General features: G+C 54.2%; 1 protein-coding gene across 4 annotated transcripts in view; it reads right to left on the minus strand.

Moving 5' to 3' along the window:
* The window catches only part of DIS3L2 (DIS3 like 3'-5' exoribonuclease 2), a 359659-nt gene that overhangs the window by 21145 nt on the left and 318400 nt on the right, over positions 1–20114 (minus strand). For all 4 annotated transcript variants that reach the window (XM_046644635.1, XM_046644634.1, XM_046644636.1 and 1 more), the window contains 2 exons: positions 1148–1331; positions 317–403 (listed from right to left, as the gene is read on the minus strand). In XM_046644635.1, the coding sequence (XP_046500591.1) occupies positions 317–403; positions 1148–1331 (271 nt within the window). The remainder of the gene's footprint in view (positions 1–316; positions 404–1147; positions 1332–20114) is intronic.

The following is a 20114-nucleotide window of genomic DNA, read 5'->3' on the forward strand; positions in this document are numbered from 1 at the left end:
AGCACTGAAGGCTTGGGGCACGCCCTGTGGTGGCTCCCTGCTTTCTGCAGGTAAACAGAGCCCCCGAGGCCATGGAGCAGGGCAGTGGGGCTTAAACTGGGCCCTCTAATGGTTGCAGACAACGGTGTCCTTGAAAAGGTGAGCCAGACAAGTCTGAGCAGGACGCAGATCAGGCTCAGGAGCCTGGGCTCCACCTGTCCTAGGTGTTGCCTGGGGGCATTCTCCCCACTCCTCCCCTTAGGTCCTCTGTGCCCACCAAGGAGGTCATGGGTGCTCCTGGGAGAAGGGAGAGAACAGGGACTCGGCCCTTCCTTACCTGCATGGGCCGGGAGCACATGTTGGTGAGCACCTCCTTCCGGGCCAGTGAGTACTTGTCATCTCCAAATGTTTCGGTCAGACTTTTCTAGAGGCAAACCCATGTGACATGCAGTCAGGCTTGGGGAGAGGCTCTGGGGTCTCATTACCTGCTGACCATCTGAGACTTGGCTCTGGGGAGGAAGAGTCAGCTCAGGGGCCCAGCCCTGCTCACATGACCATAGGAAGGGTGCAGGGGGAAGCAGCCCTCAGCCTGTGTCCCACACTGGGTCTGCCTCAAGAGCCCTGGCTCTGAGGTCAGTCCTTCTGTGTCTAGCTGCTGGCCTGGACAGACTGGTTTCCAGCTATCTGACCTAAGGCACTTCTCTGGCCACCCCAGGCTTGGAGCACAGATGAGAGCAGTCTCTCACCTGTGGGATCAGAGCCGAGCCCACGGGTTCCTGAGCCCTGTGAGGCTTAGTTCTGCAGGCAGGGAGCATGTGACACCACTTACCATAAAAAACATTCCCTGGCTTCCAATAATCCCAGCCTCCTACTGGAAAGCCTCTGGGCCCATGCCCAGCCCATCCTGGGCCACAGAATCCCTGCCCACAGCTGAGCCTCCAGTGGTCTCCTTCAGCTCGGTCCTGGGGGGGAGCGCAACCCACGGTCAGGGTCTCTGTGACTTGGAGGCCTCCTCCCCAGGCCCTCCTTCTTCCCCTGCGGGAGACCCGTGTGAAGGGGAACAGACCCTCGTGGGACATGGAGGCCGCCGTACTCCCAGCTTCCAGGCCTTCCTCCTCTTTCCCTAAGCAGGGCCTCCCCTTGCCCGCCCATCCCGCCCAGCACTCACATTGAGGGCCCCGGCAGAGCTGAAGTCCATGGACAGCCCCATTTGGTCACAGAATTCCACCAGGTCATTGAGCATTTTGGTCTGGGGTGGAGGGTGCCGGCGCAGCAGGGCCCGCTCGGGGAAGGCGCGGTGGATCTTGTGGGCCACTGCCATGTTGGCCAAGAGCATGAACTCCTCCACGAGCCTGCAGAGGGGGAGATCGCCCAGGGTCAGGGGACGCTGCTGTCCATTCTTTCCCAGGCTGGCTCTCGTGCCCTTCAGTCTCAGCCTAAAGATGCCCTCCCGGCCATCTGATCTACTTCATTGCTCTAAGTTGCTTTCTTGCTCACCCCCTGCTCATGGCCTTGACTGCACCAGTCAGTCTGTGTGACTCTCTTCTTCTGATGTGTTAGCATGTGCACTGTCTCTCCCGCTAGATGGGGGCTCCTGGAGCGAGAGGAGGGGTCTGTCTTGATCTCGTTGTAGGCCAGTGCTTAGCACCCCGCCTGACCCAGAGAAGGTCCTCAGTAAAGATCTCTGCTGAATGACTGCCTCCCAGAACACTCAGCGGCATCCCCAGCTATAAGAAAACACTGGGCCTGGGCTTGCCATGGGAACATGGAGGGCTCCGTGCGGGGCGGGGGAGTGGTGAGCAGACCAGGGCTCCCTGTTCCCAGGAGTGCTGGGCTCGCTTCTCCCCCTGGGAAGATGAAGGCTTCTGAGGATGAACAGGAGAGTCAGAGACAGTAAGACGGAAATCACGCATTCTGAAACGAGGCAAATGAGGCAAACGTGCTATTGGGGTGTTCAAACCCCAGAGAGCCAATCTCATGAGTTAGCACTCTAGTTTTGCTTCACTTGAGTGTAATTAGAATCAACAATAAGTACAAATGGGTAAGGCTCCAAACGAAAAGACACCAAGGGCCCTTGGGGAGGGGCAGGGACTGACAGCGATGGAGGAAGTGTGCCAGGACCGAGGAGTCAGAAAAAGTGGGAAGCTGGATCACACAGCCCTGAGGTCGGCACCCCCACCTTCCCTGTCTAGGGCAGGAGGCCCACTTTCTGTTACCCCCACCTGGGGCTCCATGGGAAGACAAGTGGATCACACACATGCACAAGAGCTGAAGCCTCCAGGAAGGGGGCTTGGGTGTGTCCTGGTGCCCTCGTGGCCAGGGTGCCCTGTGTGGGGAAAGCCTTGTCCAGCTTAGGGGAGAGTGTCCCTCGCCTTTAATCTGAACCCACAGGCTACATGTTAAGGCCATGCTTTTCCCACGGAGACAGGTCAGGGAGGAAGCCCTGGCAAGCCTAGCAGCAGCTGGCAGCCTGAGATGAACTTCCCCTTCCTGGAGGTGTGGGCAGTGCTGCAGGTTTAGCCTTGTCACTTCGTCATCTTGCCAAGCTCTTGGAAAGAAAAGCAGCCAGTGATGGGGAGAGAGAGCATGAGCACGCAGAGCCTCTCCTCCCCCAAGATGGGGCCTGTTGCAGCAGAGGTGTGGCTCCGGTCTGCCAACTGCCCCGACAGCATATCTGTCTCCCCCAGAAGCCCTCTCTACAAGGACGAAGGGCTGCGGAAATGCCCCAGCAGGCCAAGCCAACCCCATTCCGGACTGGAGCCAGCCCTGGGCCCGGGGAGCAGGCTGACCTGAGTCCAGCACTCCTAGCCCCTCCTCTGTGGGGACTGCTTTGGGCTGGCCTACCATGGGGCAGGGATACACCATGGGCACAGGACTGCCAGGGTCAGGCCTCAGCTGGCCCTCCTACCATGCGGGAAACCCAGTGTGTAGAATGAGGAGTTCCTTCACTTCCCACTGGGTTACAGTAACAGCCTTTTCAGTGGCCATCCTGCCTCCGAGCCCCCAATCCGTCCTTGTGCAGATCACTTCCTGAACCTGACTACCACATCTCCTAAGAGGAGGTCTGAATCCTGGCTCCACCATGTTCTGGCTGCAGGACCCTGAACAAGTCGTGGACCTTTTCTAATCCTCCTTCTTCTCAAGCGTAGAATAGGGATAATAACAGCACCTGCTTCACAGGGTGCTTGTGAAGATCGACAGGAATCATATGTGCTTCCAGGGCAGACACTGTGCCCGGCATGTCCTCGCCTCAAGCCGCAGGAGGTACTTGCCTCTCTCCCCAACGTTCCATGCCAAATGGCCAGCCTAGGGACTCCCTAAGGTGCCCTGTGTTTTTCATCCCTGCTATTTATCTCCCCTTTCTTGCCCTTCCCAAGTCTTCCCTGAAAGCCCTCTCCAACTCCCCTGGGCACTTACTGCCGGACCAGCCACTTGGGAACAAGAGCCAGGCTGCTCTAGGGTCACCTGCATCACAGTCTAGCACTGTTCGACTTTGCACATTTGGTTTTCATATTTAGATCTTGTCAGCCCAAGAGGAGTCTCAGTTTCTGCTCGATAAATGTCTGATTTGATGTACTGTCTGCTCTTGGTCAGACACCGCAGGCCATGGTCACCTAAATGCTTGAGATGCATACATTCATTCATTTGTTCAGTCAACAAGCACTGCTGAGCACCAGGCAGTTCTAGACTCGTCTGCCCATGCAGTCTGAGATTCCTGGTGGGCAGGGAGCACACAGTCTCCAGCCTAGCCACAGGCTTGGGTGAAGAGGGAACACCTGTAACCTTGGGGCTTACCCTGGGCTGTGTTTTGCCAGTGTGGCCAGCAGGGGGCAGCATGGCCCCACAGCAGGGTTGCGGTCAGGCTGCAGGCTAGAACGCGCAGGGCCAGGGAAAGGAGCAGGATGGGCTGGGATGGCTCCGGCTTGCCCCTGCCACTCCCCCACGGGTCAAAGGAACTGAATCCTTGGGAGCCTCCCCAGGCAGAGGCGTGCTCCTGCTCCAGTTCCTGCAGGGGTTCTCCACTGGCCTCTCATGGTCTTAGGTAAGGATGAGAACGTGAGGAGAGGGACAGGGAGGGTGGGCCGATGCCAGAGCCCCAGGCAGTGACAACAAACCCCAGTCAAGCTGCTTCTCCAGTGACCCCACTACTTGTCCTCCCTGGCCCCCAACACATTCCCATGAGTCACCTGAGACTGGTGAGAGAGAAACAAGTGTGCCCTTTGTTCACCCTAAAAAGAAAGTCTGGTGAAGCTTTGGACTTTGGATACAGAGACGGACCTTGGACAGGTCGCTTGGTGCCTCTAGGAGCTCCATTTCCCTGAGTGTCTCAGCCCCGTCCTCACAACAGGGGGTGAGAGTTAAGAGGGCAGCCTGTGGATCTCTCTGGGACAGTGAGGTGATACTGAGCATTCATCCCAGAGAACAGCCCATGTCACCAAACAGAAGTGGCGCAGCAATAAGCCCCGATTCTCTGGGGCTGCCACAGCTCATTAGTGTTCTAGGATAGCTGTAGGGGACCATTTCCCCACAACCTGTCCTTAAAATCCTTCTTATACCAGCAGGTGGTGGGGGGGGGGGGGGGGGGGGGGGGTAGGGAGAATGCGCAAATGTGTGAGCCTGAGAAAGCAGAAGTGGGGCCTGGGGCACAGTGGTGGTCAAGCCCTGTGTGGCTGGGAGGGGCAAGGTGCAAACGGAGGTGGGTCCTCAGTGGAGCGCGGGAACAGGAAGGCCAAGGGAAAGTCAAGAGGCCAGCAGCCAGATTCTACTGAGTTCAGGATTCACTGCTAAAATGGGGCCAGGCCCCAAGGGAGGGAGAGAACTGGGCTGGCCAGTACCGGGGGATGGGGTGGGTAAGGGTCACTGCTCTCATGTGGGGCCAGCAAAGGTCCCCCCCCATCACGTAGCTCAACCCCATCAGGGGTCAGTTCCCTGGATGGGCCAGCAGGGGGCTCCCAGCATCCTGCTTCAACAGGACCTGGGACGTGGCAGAAGCAGCTTAGAACTCAGGGACTTCGGGGCAGGAAAGAACCTTAGTTCATAAGCTGCAGTCCTGCAGCCCAAGGTGCAGGGGTCTCTGAGCTCCAGTTCAGTGTTCTTTTCTTTAGCCAAAGCCAGCTCTGGTGCTAAGGGCTTCACTCAGTTGGGGTGAGAGAACAGCGCTGTGTGGGAATGCAGGGCGATGAGAAGAGGAGCTATGACAGCAGCCCATCAGCAAGCATTCCTTCACCCTGCTCTCTTTCCCTTTTTGGGGGACACTGCTGCATGCACAGGCCCAGCAGGCAGACCTCAGACAATGTCCTAAGCTGTTCCGGGTGGTTAGGATGCGCCTCTGAGAGCAAACTCCACACTGGGGTCTGGGAACCCGAGTGGGGATGGAGCTCTGTACACTGCCCTAGTCTCAAACCTGCTCCCCGATCTGGGCACCTGCCCTGACGGTAACCCATCTCCCCCTGACCCCTGCTACATCATGGCATGGGCATGAGATCACTCAGCCTTGCTGGGGGGTCAGGGGTGTGGAAGGGAAGCTGGAACTCAGCAACTGCCTGACAATTGCTCTAAATAGGGACTCAGAATGGCCCCCAGCCAGAATCACCTTCCAGAACAGCAAGCCAAGCCCTCAGAGATGGCGACTTGGTTCCAGGCCTGGCATCTGCTGAGCCTCTGGAGCTGAGAGTCACCAGGCCCCTCTACTCTGGAGTTTTGGGGAGGGTTCTACTGTGACAGACAGCTGCACAGCCAGCTGGGGGCCATGCCAGGAAGCAAGCTAGTCAGCTCTGATTTGCAGCCTCCCGCCTACATGAGCTCTGGGCCTCCAGGTGCTGGAGGGGAAGGCAGAATGGCAGTGAGAGGCTTCTCATCCCAGGGAGGAGCTGAGCAAGCCTAGAGGTGTCAGAGTCCCTCATGTGCTGTGGCAAATGGCGGGGAAAGGTTACAAGCCACCTACACACAAGTACACACACTCCTCACACAGCAAAGCGGACTTTGGCCTAGAACAGTGTTTCCCAAAGTATGTTAATGTTACTTTAAAAAAGTACAAATCGACATGAAATGCTGGGGGGTTATTTTACTTGATGTTTTTATTATAGGGCATTCCTTTGCCTTTAAGATGCTAACGTGCACCATGACTTTACAAGGAACTACTGGAGGCAGGATTTACCGCTCTCTGATGATTGAACTTACTAGTGTTGCATCTTAAAGAAGGATGTTTGGGAAAGGCCACTCCACCCGGCAGGGGTCACACAGTGGCTAAATGAGAAATGGGCTAAAAGTTCTGCCCTTCAGAGGAACGCTGCCCATCCTGGATCAGCAGGGAACTGGACTGAATGTTTCTCTGCTTATTTGGAAGACTATGGCTCTGTTTTGTTAATGAGGGGTCTGAGTGTGTCTGTGGCCATGGAAGCCCCTCTGGTGGGGTGGGGTGGGGGGGTGTCTGATGGTGAGACTCCTGCTCGTCACCTCTCCTGACCCTACTTCCTTCCTTGCTCCATGTGCACAGGCCAGGCCATCTGGAGAGGGGGAGAGGCTGGCGGTTACCAGCTCAAACACTTGCCTTGAATCCCAGCTCTGTCACTCACTAGTTGTGTGATTTCAGATAAATTTCTTAACCTCTCTGAATTTCAATTTATTTACTTGAAAAATGGGGATGGATACGAGTGTCTGGCCTTAAATAAATATTACGGTACTATTACACATAGTGTGGATGTGACTGACCTGGGTGCCCCAACTCTAGGGTTTGGACTGAACACACAGCAAGATTCCTAGAAACTTCTGTCGTCCTCCCACCACAATGTCACCAGCCTGGTCCAGGCCTCCCTACTTCTAGTCACGTCCTGCTCTTTCCTTCGTGTTTACACCCAAAGTGGTGCATTCTTTCTTGAAGGCAAAACTGGTCATGTCCCTCTCCAGCCTGAAGCCCTTCAGTGGCTACCACTGTCCTCGGGACAGTTCTACCTCCTGGTCAAATGAGGTTTACCATTTTTGTCATGTGCCCCAGATCACCTCTCCCTTTTCCCCACCCCGACCCCTTACACTTCAGTCATACTGAATTCTTGTGGCTCTTTCTTGCTTCTGTCCCTTTGCACTGCTGTTCCCTTAGCCTGGAAACCTGGACCACTCTTCTCCCATCTCTTTTTCTTAGATGTCCCTTCCTCCGAGGAGGCAGCATGAGGTGCCCACCCTGTGTGCTTCCTGGGCATCCCATTCGTCTCCCATTACAGCACTCAGCCCACACTGACTGCCTCTTTGATCATGGGCTGTAGTTCCCCTCCCCACCCCAATGCTGCTGACCCTGGTCCCAGTGCAAGGCCTGGCACAGAGCAGATGCTCAATAATCTGTGCAGAACGAAGGATTCCCAGAACGGGGCACGTTCAGGAGTTAAGGAGGGCTGGGTCCCTGCCACACTGCCCTTCTCTGCTTGGGCACACAGCCCTGGTGCATATAATCCTAACCCCTAAGGTTGGCAATAATTTAAAGCTCTGCCTAATAAAAGAGCTCGATTGAGATAATTTCCAAACACCGCAAAGGAGAAGCAACAGCCTTTTCCTGCTCTTTCCCCATCTCCTTGGTCTACAGAGCACCATTTTCCACTTAGCATTGTTATTTAAAACAACTCCGAGTAACATGCCTGGGTCCAGAGCCATTCACTTGTTTCTTTGTTTTCTTACTCATCCTCAAACCTCTTTTGAGCTGCTGCTGTGTGTCAGCAAGAGATGGATGAGACACCCATTAAGTACCTGTGACAGACTATGTGCTGGGTGCAGCCCAGATGTGCAGCCCATTAAATCCTCCTGTGGTCCTGGGAGGGGTTTTATCCCTTTCTGCGTACGGGGAAGCTTAAGGTGCAAAAAGGAAAGGTCATTGGCCCCAAGTCCCACAAGAAATAGCAGCTGGGATTCACAAACAGGTCTGCGTGACCTTGAGGCCCTGCTACCACCAGAAAGCCTTGGCCTGCCCTCCAGGAGCCCCTAGCTTTGTGGGAAGATATGTCCACAAATGAAAGATCAATTCCAAGAGATGGCAAGGAGGAGGGAAATTCTCTACAGGAAAGGGATGAAATAGCAAAGGTGTGGGGGAGGAAAACTGCGTCAGGCATGTTTGGAAAACAAGGAACCAAGGGAAGAGAGGAGGGCTGTGAGGCAGGAAAGGGGCAGGGACGCCCACAGGGGCCTGGGGTGCCTGACTCCAGGATGGGGTCTTCATCTGGGGAGCTGGGGGAAGTTGCTGAATGAGGATGGACACGAAGGAGAAAAACGTGGTGACGGTGGGGCACAGGGACCAGAGGTCTGGCCCACTTAGGACGAAGGCTGGAGTCTGAGGGCTTATGAGAAGCAACCAGAGGCAGCAAGAAAGAGCAGGTTGGGCCCGAGTCCAGAGATACACAACAGGTGAGGCTCTGGGATTGGGCGAGACTGCCACGGGGCACAGAGGGGCAAGAGGGGAGGGATCTTAGAAGGTGACGAGCTGGCCAAGAAGTGAGGTGACATGAGAGAAGGGAACAAGGTCCAGCTTGGCAGTTGTCCACAGTGCTAACATGCTGCAAGAAGAAGAGGAGGGGCCGGAGAGGGCTGCTGGATTTGGCTAGTAACAGCATGTCAGATGGCAGCGAGGGTGGGGAAGTGGATTCGGGAAAACCAAAGGGTAAAGAGTGAGGGAGGCGGTCAAGTGCAGACTACTCTCAACATATTTATTGGTGAAAGGGGCAAGAGCTGGTCTGAGCGGAGGGTGAGGGGGCCCACTGTAATGTTTTCTGATTGCTGTTTTAAGTATCCAGAAGATCTGAATGTGTTTTCAGAGGCAAAGGAGCTAACGAGGAGAAAGAATCTGAGGGTAGGACGTGAGCAGCGAGGGTCGAGGAGGAAGTGACTGTCCAGGGCAGAAGACTGATGTCCCCTCCGACAAGAGATTTTCACATATTGAGGCATATGGGGTAACTAATTGGGTTCAAAACTGATTTGGCTTGAACTGAAAAGCCTGACTTACGGCCTATCAAACACACACTGTACAGCTGCTTACAGAAGGCACCCTCGAGATAAGAATGCAGACTTCCCATCCTGCACCCGATTGGCAGCGCACTATTGGTAATGCGGGATTAGTTCCTTTCCTGAAATCAGGGTCATGTTGACCTGCTAATTTGCAACTAAATATCTCTTTGAAACTTTTTTTTCTAAAGATTTTTTTAATTTTTCCTTTTTTTCTCCCAAAGCCCCCCGGTACATAGTTGCGTATTTTTAGTTGTAGGTCCTTCTAGTTGTGGCATGTGGGACGCCGCCTCAGCGTGGCTCAATGAGCGGCACCATGTCCGCACCCAGGATTCGAACTGATGAAACACTGGGTCGCCTGCAGCAGAGCACATGAACTTAACCATTTGGCCACAGGGCCGGCCCCTCTCTTTGAAACTTTCATGACAATGTGTCCTTGGGGTGTTTAATGTATATTTCCTGTTCTACAAAGATATAAGACTGCACTGAAAACCATGCTTCTCCTGAACACTTTCTAAGGCCTTCCCTAGTTACAATCCTCACTCTGGCTCAAGTAAAACTCACCGTATTTCCCTTATCTATAGACTGGTTATTGGTTATTTTGTGTTGACACCTCCAAGGTGTGAGCTCCAAGGAGGGGAGGCCGGGCACGTGGTTTGGGTGGAGAGGAGGAGGCTTGTCCCAGTGCCCTCTGCTGAAGGGGAAGCCCCTGCACAGCGTTAGTCCCTGTAGGAAGAGAAAGTCGCTTCCTTGCAGCAGCCTGAAGTGCAGCAGCCCAGAGAGAAAGGGCCCTGCCCAGGGCCACAGCCAGTCAGGGGAAGAGACCACACATTCCCAGCTCCTCACCCAGTGCTGTCCTGAGGGCTCAGGGAGGACACCTGGTGACTGGCAACCCCAGAACACAGGAGGCCCCTGTGTGAGGAGCAGCTGGGTTACCTCAGAGCACTGGCACCAAGAGCTGTCCCTGAAACTGTCAAGTCCACTGGGCCCAGGAGAGAAGAGCAAGGCCCATCCCCATCAGGTCAACAAAGAAAGTTCACCTCAAGAAGGCCTAGGGACAAAGCAGCCTCCCTGGGCAGACCCAGGGCAGGGGGCATTGGTCTCTGCACTGTGGCAGAGGCAGGCACAGTCGAGATGGAGATCAGCACTGGGCTGACCAGGGCCCAGCTGACTACTCTCCCCTCCCTCAGAACTCAGCAGATGTAGACAAGTGGAGAGAGCCTGGTGCTGGCACAGGGTCTCTCCTCAGCCCAGGCGTGGTGCTCACAGGCAGGCCGAGCTGCCCCTGGTGCGGCTCAGGGGCCTTGCCCTTCACTCTCTGATCCTCTGCACTTATCCTCTCAACCCTGCTTGGCAGAGAGGCTGGGCCTCCAACGATGTTCGTTTCCAGATCCATTTTACCAGCTAAACCAGATGAGAAACTTACCCCACCCCTTCCACCGAGAACACTCAAAAAGTTTGAGTGGCTTTGGAAACGATCAAGGAGCTGGGCAGCCAGGGCAGAGTGGCATGGCTGTTGCCCAAACCTGAAAATGCATCAGTTTTCAAAGACCAAAACTTAAGTGAGAGACTAGAACAGCTTCTTCTGCCCTCAGCCACCAGGGCACTTGTCACTACTCTGTGGGAGTCTCATGCAAATGGAATTAGGCCACTCACAGAGATTATTCAATTAGCTCTTGGTGAAAACTGCTAACTTGGAAATTTGATAAGAATTGCTCTCAGCCAGTTTCAAATTCATTTCTTCTGAAGACCAAATTTCCCCCACTTGGGCACATCCTCACGGTGGGCCCAGGAGCCCTTGGGCTTGTCAGCAGCTATGAAGGCAGCTGCTGGGCCTCTTACAGGAGCTGTGCACCAGAGCATGGCTCCTTCTCTGAGGCTAAGCAGCCTGTGAGGGCGGGGGCGGCAGCCACCCTTGAGGGGGACCTGCTGCTCTCCCAGCGGCCCCAAATTAAGTGTAGTGTGGTGGAAAATGCAAGGGCCCCACGAGCCGGGGCATGATGGGAAGTCAGCGGTCTGCTGAGCACTAATGTGAGAGCTTGCTGGGAGGGGAAACTTTAGAGGCTCTCTGTTGTAGTCTCTCCCAGGCAAGGCCAGGGTGGAGCTGGTGGCCTGTCAGCTGGAAAGTGGAGGCCTAGAGAGAGGGAGCTGCAGGAAGAGTCGGCCAGGGGTGGTGGGGGGCACCCCAGAGGAAATGCGGCAGACTGAATGATGGGCGCCCACCCACAGCGGGCCGGGCACCCTGCTGCAATCATCTAAGTGGAAGGTGCTGTGGCTGCGGGGCCAATCATACTTCACAGCTTGGGCCTCTCGCTGACCCCTCTCCTCCTGGGCTCACTGCAACCTGCTGAGAGTTTTGGACATGCCCGTGAAACCACAGGGAAATGAATGGGGCCTAGTTCACAGGCATGGAAAACCCCAGAGGAGAAGGCCTCTGGAGCCAGACATAACAGGCCCTGTGGGTGAGGCCGGAGCCAGGTTTCCTCTTCTGTGAGGCTGAATCCACTCCAGGGCCTTTCTATACGTTCGGAGGGCGGGGCCCAGCTGCAGCAGAGGCACATTTCAGCCGCTTGTTTTTTTTAGCTCAAAAGGAAGTCTCCAGAGGCTAGGTGGCCGGAGCGTGGGCCTTTGGGCCCCACCAAAGGGAGGCCAAGTGGCTGTGGTAGGGAGGGGGCTTGCTGGGTAGCTGGGTTGACAGGCAGAAAGCCCTTTGTCAGCATAAAGCTAGCTGAGAAGCCTCACTCCCTTCCCAAGGTCCAGGGCTCTGCTCTGCTCATGGAGGCACAGGGCAAGCCTGCACGCGGCAGCAGCTCCAGGATGGCGCTCATGGCAGAACACTCCCCCTAAGCAGAACCAGGTGGCAGTTTGTGCTGTGCGGCCTTGCAGAGCTGGGTAATTAGGGCTTGCTGGCTCCGCCACGGTGTTGACACACATGCCTTTCTCCACTTCTAGCTGCTGTCCAACTGCAATTAGAATCGCTGACCAGAGGAGGTGTGGTCAAGATGCACAGAAGCCCAGCGACCTTGGTGAGCTACTGTGGTGCCCCCCCAATACTTTTGCTGCCCTGCTCAGACTCCCTGCTCAGGGTCCCTTTCATGTCCCAACCCAACAGTGGGGGCTGGTGCTGTAGCCTTGGACAACGGACAGAGCTTGTCAAGCTCAATGGGGGCCAGCTGGGTCATCACTGACATCAGGAGGGATCACTTTTGATTTAAAAATTAGGTACAAAGGTATGCAAGAGATAAGGGTGTTCTGGAATGCACAGTCTCTCTCTCTCTGTCTCTCATACACACATACCCGCCCCACACACACTACAAACAAAAGACAGCTAGATAAAAGAGGCTGAGACACACATGCCTGGGAACTCAAGCTGCTGTGCTTTTGCAAGTTAGCGCATACTTTGCTCACCTCCCCAGAGATGTTCTCAGCCCCGCTGCCACTGGCGAGCTGCTCCCCTTGAACAGGACCACCACCCGTGCCACTCGGCCACTAAAGGCTGCAAGGAAATAGGAACAGCAGCTGCCGGTCTCAGACTGGGCTTTCTGTGCACATTATCTCATCGAATCCTCACAAAACCCTGCATGGGGAGGGGCGTGTCAGCCCTAATCTGCATAGAGGGAAACTGAGTGTCTGAGAGGCCGAATATGGTGACCATCTGGGTCCCATAACCAGAGTGCGGCAGAGCTATGATCTGGAGACTAGTCTTTTTGACTCTCAAGTCTGTCCTCTGCCCCCAACCTGTAGATGGGGAGGGGCTGCCAGGCGTAGCTCACGCAAATGGAGGGAGGGGTAATGTGTCCAGGAGAAAAGAGTTTTCTCGAATGGGGAAAACGAGCATCCAGGTTCTGTGCGATAATGAGGGAATCTGCGACTCTGGCCAGCACCCCCCCCCCCCCCCCCGCACAGAAACTCCTGTGGGCGCGTCTGAATTTCTGTGGGATGACCAGAGTTCCTACAGAGAGGGCACCCTGGCAGGGGTTTGAGAGTCACTCCTGAGAAACATTAAGCTGCTGTCCAGGGCACACATGAGATCAGGGCCTGCAAAGGCTGGTGGGCTTCCTGAGTGGGCCGCCCATGGCAGCAAGGCCTGCAGACGCTCTCAGCCCCCGGGGAGGCCCTGTGGTGGGTGCGGTGAGCTGCCCACAGGCTGCCTCTCCGCCCACCTGCTGCAATCGGCAGGAGGGTTGGGGGCTGAGGCCACTGGGAAGAGAGGAACAGGTGGAAGGTAGGCAGGACGTGTACTGGCACAGGGATCGGAGCTGTGAAACCTCCTTGGGAGATCACCTGGCACAGTGTATCAGAGTTCCAGTCGCTGAAACGCACCCTGGGGTTTAACTTTAACATCTCTTTTAGGCTTCGTTTGTGAAAAAGAGTGGGCCACAATTCCAGCCATGCATGTGGGGCAGTATCAGCTTCCTCAAAGACCACATATCTTGCAAAATCATTTTGGAAACCATCAATCCTTTTTTTCTCACCCTGGCCCCAAGGCAGACCTGATGGTCATCCTAGAGCCAGAGCAATGAGCATTCACTGCCCGGGGCTGGGGCAGGGCTGTCAGTCTGTGGGTCTTCCTGCTCTTCCTGCTCCACAGCCCTCTCTGCTCAACTCGGCCAAGACAGGGACCAAGAACTGCAGTGTCAAATACTTTACCAATTATGCCTCTCAGCTGACACAAATCCTATGCTCTCACACCGCAGCCCTGTTCTGGTTCAGCTCTCTGCATCCCCACTCATCTGCACCCAGTTTCCTTGATGCCCCAGCCTGCCACTCCAGCCCCACCTGCAACTCCTCTAGGGCCCTTCACGCCTGTCCAACACTAACCTCTCTCTGGCTGGCACAGACAGCTTTACTAACCTTAATTTCCAGGGCCTAGAACGGTATCTGGCATACAGTAGGCACTCACTAAATATATATTTTTAGCTGCAATTGTTTGCTTCGGCTATACAAGACCAATACTTTGCATTTCTATGGCACTTTATGCTGTTTTCATATATAGCCACGTGACCCGCATGACAACTGAGGCAGACGGTGAGAGAGAGGATATTTCTATCTCCATTTCACAGAAGAGGAAGCAGGCCTGGAGGTGCTGTTGCTGTTGACCGGGGAGCTGGCCTGGGTCTGGCAGGGGTGAGCAGGTCCCTTTGGGTGTCTCTGTGCAGGCCCACTGCCAGCTGCTTTGCCAACATCAGCCCACTCAAGTCTCACAACTACTTGTTCATATGAGCAAAGGGAGGGTCAGAGAGGTTAAGCGAGTCCACCAAGCTCACAGACTAAGGACATTGCTTTTTCCTCATGTGATCCTGTGTCACCTGCTGTAAGCTCCCTGAGGATTAGGCAGCACGGTTTCTGTAGCTGTGCGCGACCACGGGCTCTGCTGATGATGGGGAGTCCATATAGGGCCTGCCCAAAGCCACGCTGGCACCCAGGGGATCACACCAGTGGTGGTCTGCTACATCACTTCCATCCTTTGTCTTGACTGTCAAGGGCAACTCCTCCCCTCAGCAAGGGTCCCAGCAGCTCCAGAGTCGAGGTCACTCATCTTGACCTGGCTTTCCACCTCCCCCGCAACCTCAAAGGAATGGAGCCTTTCCCTAAGGCTGCTCCCTGCCGTTGTGTCTGAGGCTGGCCATACCAGGTCAGCAAACACACAAGGCCACCTTTCGGCCTGGCTGGGCCAGGGCGTTTCTGTAACCTTGGAAGTCTTATTTTCAGCCCTGGCTTTGCCTCTGCCTCTCTCCTGCTCAGCGGGACAAAGAGGGTAGAGTACCCATAACCCATCACCATCCCTGTGTAAATGCTTCCTCCCAGCTGCTGTTGGGGCTTGGCTCCCTCTCGTGATCAGTAGTGCCCTGGGATGAGCACAGGGGCTGAGCATATCTGCTTTTACAGCTCTAGCTCTCCTGTCACAGCCACAGACTCAAAGGTTTTGCCTGTTTCATCTGTGGACCCCTTTTCTGCTAATGCTCCTCTCGCTCCACCTGTGGAAATGTGCTGGCCCACTGGGTCAGAAGGAGGGCAGAGCCATCCTCAGGGCCAAGGCCATCGCAACCCTCAGACACCTTGGCCTGAAAGCCTACCCTGGGAGCTGTGAGACCCCTTGGCAAGCTTCACACAAGCCTTTCCATGTGTCCCAAGAAGGAGTTTTCCCACTCAACTTGGAACTGGGCAAAGCATTCCAGCGCTTTTCATCTTTCCCCTGGTGAGTTCCATACTGTCAGAAAAACCTCAAACAGGAAGGTCAGTCTCTTGCCCAGCCCGACCGTGGACATGGCCCTCAGAGAGGCTGAGCTCCAAGGGGTGTCTGGCTTCTTATAAGGAAAGGTGCAGCTCCCTTGGTCCCTGCACACTCTCGCTGCCTTAGCCCAGCTTCCCCACTGGTCATGAGGAAATTGGCATCTCCATTCCTCAGGGCTCTCTTTGGGCCTCCTCTTGGGTGACAGGCACCCAGCTTTCTAGAACTCCCCTTGGGGCTTCCATGCTGCTCCTTCTGCCTCCCATGCCCTAGCCCACCTCTACTCAGTCACATTTGAGTTTTCAAGGCTCAGTTTAGGCCTCACCCTCCCTGACCCCATGGTCCTGAGGGCTGATTCTAGCCCAGAACTCATCACTGGATCATGATGTCTTTTTCGAGGCCAGTTTTCCTGCCTGGGAACCAAGCCTCAACCATTTCTCTATCCTAGGGCCTAAGGCCACGTGTAGATGCTGCTCAATCTGGCCCAGATGGGGTCAAGAACTACACTGTCAACTACTTTCTCAATTATGTCTGTTTGGGGAATAAATGAGGCGTTTCAGAGACATGACTTGCTTGGTGTTCCACAGAAAATGTGGAGGGGAAAACAAGGCCTGTTTTTAGGGGTGGAAGCAGAGCCTGCCAGGAGAAGGGCCTAGGAGTGGCGGTTTGGTTCCTGCAGCTTCCCTTCAGCTTATCCTTGCTTAGAAGGCAGGCACACAAACTCGGCAGACAGGACCCAACACAGCTTCTGCCAGCCTAATGGGACACGCTGAATTTGCTCTAGTGAAATTCTTACTTGCCTGTATGGTTATTGTTTAGATCCAGCACAGGGTGACAGTGTGGCTGGGGCTCATTTGTTGGTTACCTGATAAATGAATACTCTTGCCCAAGCGTAGCCTGCCTTACTCTAAATATGAAACCCAGCAGACTAAAAAAAATCTTTCCTTCTGGGCTGTTTCCACTGAACTAACACTTGTCTTATCACCCACTGGAATGCAGTATGTTGAGTCTGGCAGAGCTCTTCATTAGTTATGTGACTTTTAAAATATTGACCCACAGTTTTATGAACTAGGTTCAGAGTCGTTTAAATGGCTATGTTCCCATCCAGAGCCTCTGGGGTTCCCCAACATCGTCATGTCCCTGCCTACACATACAGCCAACCCCCAGAGCACACAGAGGCCCTGGCTCTCCCTCTGCACACAGGAGGGGCAGGTGCGGGTGAGCAGGGAGACTGCTGGTTTTCATCCGCATCTCTACTCCCACATCCCTTGGCTGACAAAAGCTCTCAGTCACACAGACACAGGCTTAGCCCTTTCTGGGTGCAACCCTCAACTCTACCTTAGACCCAAAGCCAGAACAAGCCAGATTATGTCCTTCATCCCTCCAGGTGAGCCAGTTTGATGGTAAACCAGATGGTGAGGCCAGCAGATGTCAAAGCCTGACTGGATCCCATGGTTCCACTTCCCTAAGCTGTCAATGCATGCCAAGTCCATCTTCTAGGGCGGCCTGGGGTGCAGAGGGGAACCTTGTTTATCTGGGACTTAGAAATGGTCTAAGAAAGCTCTCCAAGTACCTGGGACACTGACAGATTTCTGCCTCAGCGATAGACTTCTGGGAGCTTCTTCACACGTTGCTCAGGCCAGGCCTGGGCAGCCATTCATGACTGGGAGGACCAGCTTGTTCCCTCCAGGCCTCCCTCAAGGGGAGAAATGCTCTTCTTGGCAGAGGCCACAGCACCCAGGGCTCTCTGGCCTCAGCCCAGCTGCCTGACCTGGGAGGAGACCCTCCCAACACCCTGCAGGGTCCTGTGTGGTCCCCTGGCTGTGGCTGTCCTTCCACCATCAGGCCTCTTGTCTCTCCCGTGCAGCCGCTGCAGAGAGCGACTGTACTCCCTGATTAATGGTGTCTATGCCAGTTCATTTACCAGCCAATCTTTGTGAAACTTGAGCCCAGTTCCTCATATGCTATATTCAGGTGTTGCAGAACCACTGACAAATGGTCATTTGCAACAACAGAAAGACCTGGTTGCTGGTTTCACCATGAATCCTTACAGGCAGTGTGCAGCTCCATCTTTTGGCAGTGTCCACTGTCAACCTCACACAGATTGGGTTCTCCTCCTGGCTCTGTGGCTGTTTGCCCAGGAATGACTGCAGCCAGTGGTGCCAGGAGCAGTGACACTCACTGTGCTGAGTACTGAGGCAAGCTGTGCCCAATATCGTGGCATGAAGAGTTCCAAGAAAGAAGTGGCTGTGGCCACTGCATACAAAGAGTGCGAATGGAAGCACATTTCCATGTGCTACATTTGGGAATGTTCCTGGAGTTTTAGGGAGAGGTGGTCCAGAGTGGGTGGCATGAGGAGAGCCATTCTCCTATTCATGATCCCTAGGGGATCCCTCTCACTCCAACAAAGCCTGACAAGATAGAACACAGAGCCCTGATGAGCCAGCTCTCAACTCTGAGCTCAGTTTGTCAGGGCCCAGCCAGGCCTCTGCTCTCCTAGGTCCTGCTGTCTCCCTGTCTTCCCCACCACATGCCACAGAGAATTTGCCTCCCCGAAGTGGGCTGGGGCTCAGATCTTACACCCTGCAGGGCCTCCCAGCCTCATGCTCCTGTTGACAGGGGATGGAGAACCAGCACACAGGCACTGGCTTCCCCACATGGGGTGGGCACATCACTGAGGCCTGTTGCGCACCTCCACCACAGTCTGTCATTGCTCGTGAATGTTGTTTTACACGCCTGCCTTCCTCAAGGGGCTGTGAGCTTCAGAGAAGTGGGACTTTCTCACCGCCCATGCTCGGTGCAGTAACTGGCACCAGCAGGTGTCCTTTAAAGTTTGCTGGACAAGCAGAGGAATGGTGTCTAGGTCTAGGCTAGGAAATACCCGGCAACTGGTCCTCTGACCCACCAGGCAGTGGGCCCTTCCTCCCATGCTCAGGAATTTCCTAGGGATGCTTTCTAAGTTTGGCAGTGGGAAATGACCCATCCGGCACGTAATGCAATTCTTTTTTGTTTGTTTTGGTTTTTTAAAGATTGGCACCTGAGCTAACAACTGTTGCCAACCTCCTTCTTTTTGTTTTCTTCTCCCCAAAGCCCCCCAGTATATAGTTGTATATTCTAGTTATGAATGCCTCTGGTTGTGCTATGTGGGACACCGCCTCATCATGGTCTGATGAGTGGTGCCATGTCCATGCCTGGGATCTGAACCAGCAAAACCCCAGGCCGCCAAAGCAGAGCACGTGAACTTAACCACTCAGCCACGGGGCTGGCCCCTGCAATTCTGAATATAAGGGCTTCCTGAAGATTCCTGCAGTTCTCTGGCTCCAGCCCAGCTTTATCAGGGCTCTGACCAGTGCTAGTCTCAGGTCTCCATGGAGGCCTGGCCAGGATGTGAAGGATACACAAGAAGGGAGGGGCTTCTTCTTTGTGGACGGGCAGCTTCCCTTCACAAGCAGAGCATAGCAGGCAGCAGAAACCTCCTAGTGTCCTTGCTCGTTAAAGTCCAGAGGGAGAGGTAGGGAGCCCACCACACACTGCCAGGGTAACCTCTCTAACCTCCACTGCCTGCCCCAAAGGGTGAGGGATAAAAGAGATACACTGTGTGAAGCTCTGATCTCAGGGCCTGCCATGCTGTTAAGTAGCCCATAAGTATTAATTATTAGTATTATGAAAACCTTAAGATGACAAGACTGGTGTTATTAAAAAAACAAAAGAACGTTAGGAATAAAGAACACGAAGAGGGAAAGAGCAAATGCAGCCTGCTCCCCGAGATGTTCACTCAGCATCTGCTGGCCATCTCCAGCGCTCCAGGCTCTGTGCTGGGGGCTGGGACACAGATACTGTCCTTGCCTTTGGGCGCAGGGAATCAGAAGATGGACACCATATCACTCCCCCAACCCCACTCTCATCAGAATTTCCTTAGAGCCACAAACTGGCTCTCTCCTTGGCACTTGGGCATTTATTTACTGAGCTCCCACAGCACTGTTGTTATTAGCACTGTGAGCAATGGATCCCTCAGAGGATCTGAGGAAAGTGGTTTTAAACTCATCTGCTCCCCCACCGGCAACCCACAAAAATGTTTGCATTCCATCACAAGAAGTTCATGGGTCACGAAGCTGAGGTAGGAAGAAAGTACTGGTGGTTCTGAGGAGACAAATGGTTACACGAACAACATTAAGAGATAAGTCTGATGACACTAATGGTTGAAAAATATGCTGGGAAAAAGCCTCTTGGAGTGAAGGGTTCCTTTAGCTTCAAGAACAGAAGGATGAAGAATCTGATGGCTTCCTAGAATATTTACAACACAAAAGATGCTGACCAGCTAACTTGTCTTTTGTCTACACTGAAGACTAATGAGAGGAACCAGACTTAGATTAAACTGGAGGGCCAGCAGGACTAAGGAAGAACTTCCTAATGTGACAAAAACGACTCAGTTCAAGTCCATCATCTCACTTGTGGGGAACTCAACCATCCGCAATCTTGAATATTCAAAACTCGGTGCAGGACCAGGAAACAAGCAACGAACAAAGCCTGTGAGCAGACAACACAGGAGCCAGGCATCAAGTGTGACTCACACGGAAGTCCCCTCCTCGCTTCTCACTCAGAGGCTTGCCTCTTTTTAAACAATTTTAACCACTTGACTGGCCCTCCTGATTCCACACCCCCACGGGGCCTGGTGCTCACAGCGGGCTGAAAGGGTGCTATCAGCTTCTTCTGGGCAGGGTTGGAGAAGTGACAGCTGGCTCTAACCATAAAGGTGGACACAAAGACAGATGGGGCAGGGCCTTGGTACTCGAGTAAAAATACATGGCACTTGGTGGGGGGGGCATTTAGTGTAGAAGTGAAGGGCACTGTAAGGTGATGTAAAATACTTTTACATCACAATACAAACACTGTGAATAATCCTAAATTATCAGAAAGGCTACGT

The sequence above is a fragment of the Equus quagga genome, chromosome 17, assembly GCF_021613505.1.
Source record: "Equus quagga isolate Etosha38 chromosome 17, UCLA_HA_Equagga_1.0, whole genome shotgun sequence".
NCBI lineage: Eukaryota > Metazoa > Chordata > Mammalia > Perissodactyla > Equidae > Equus > Equus quagga.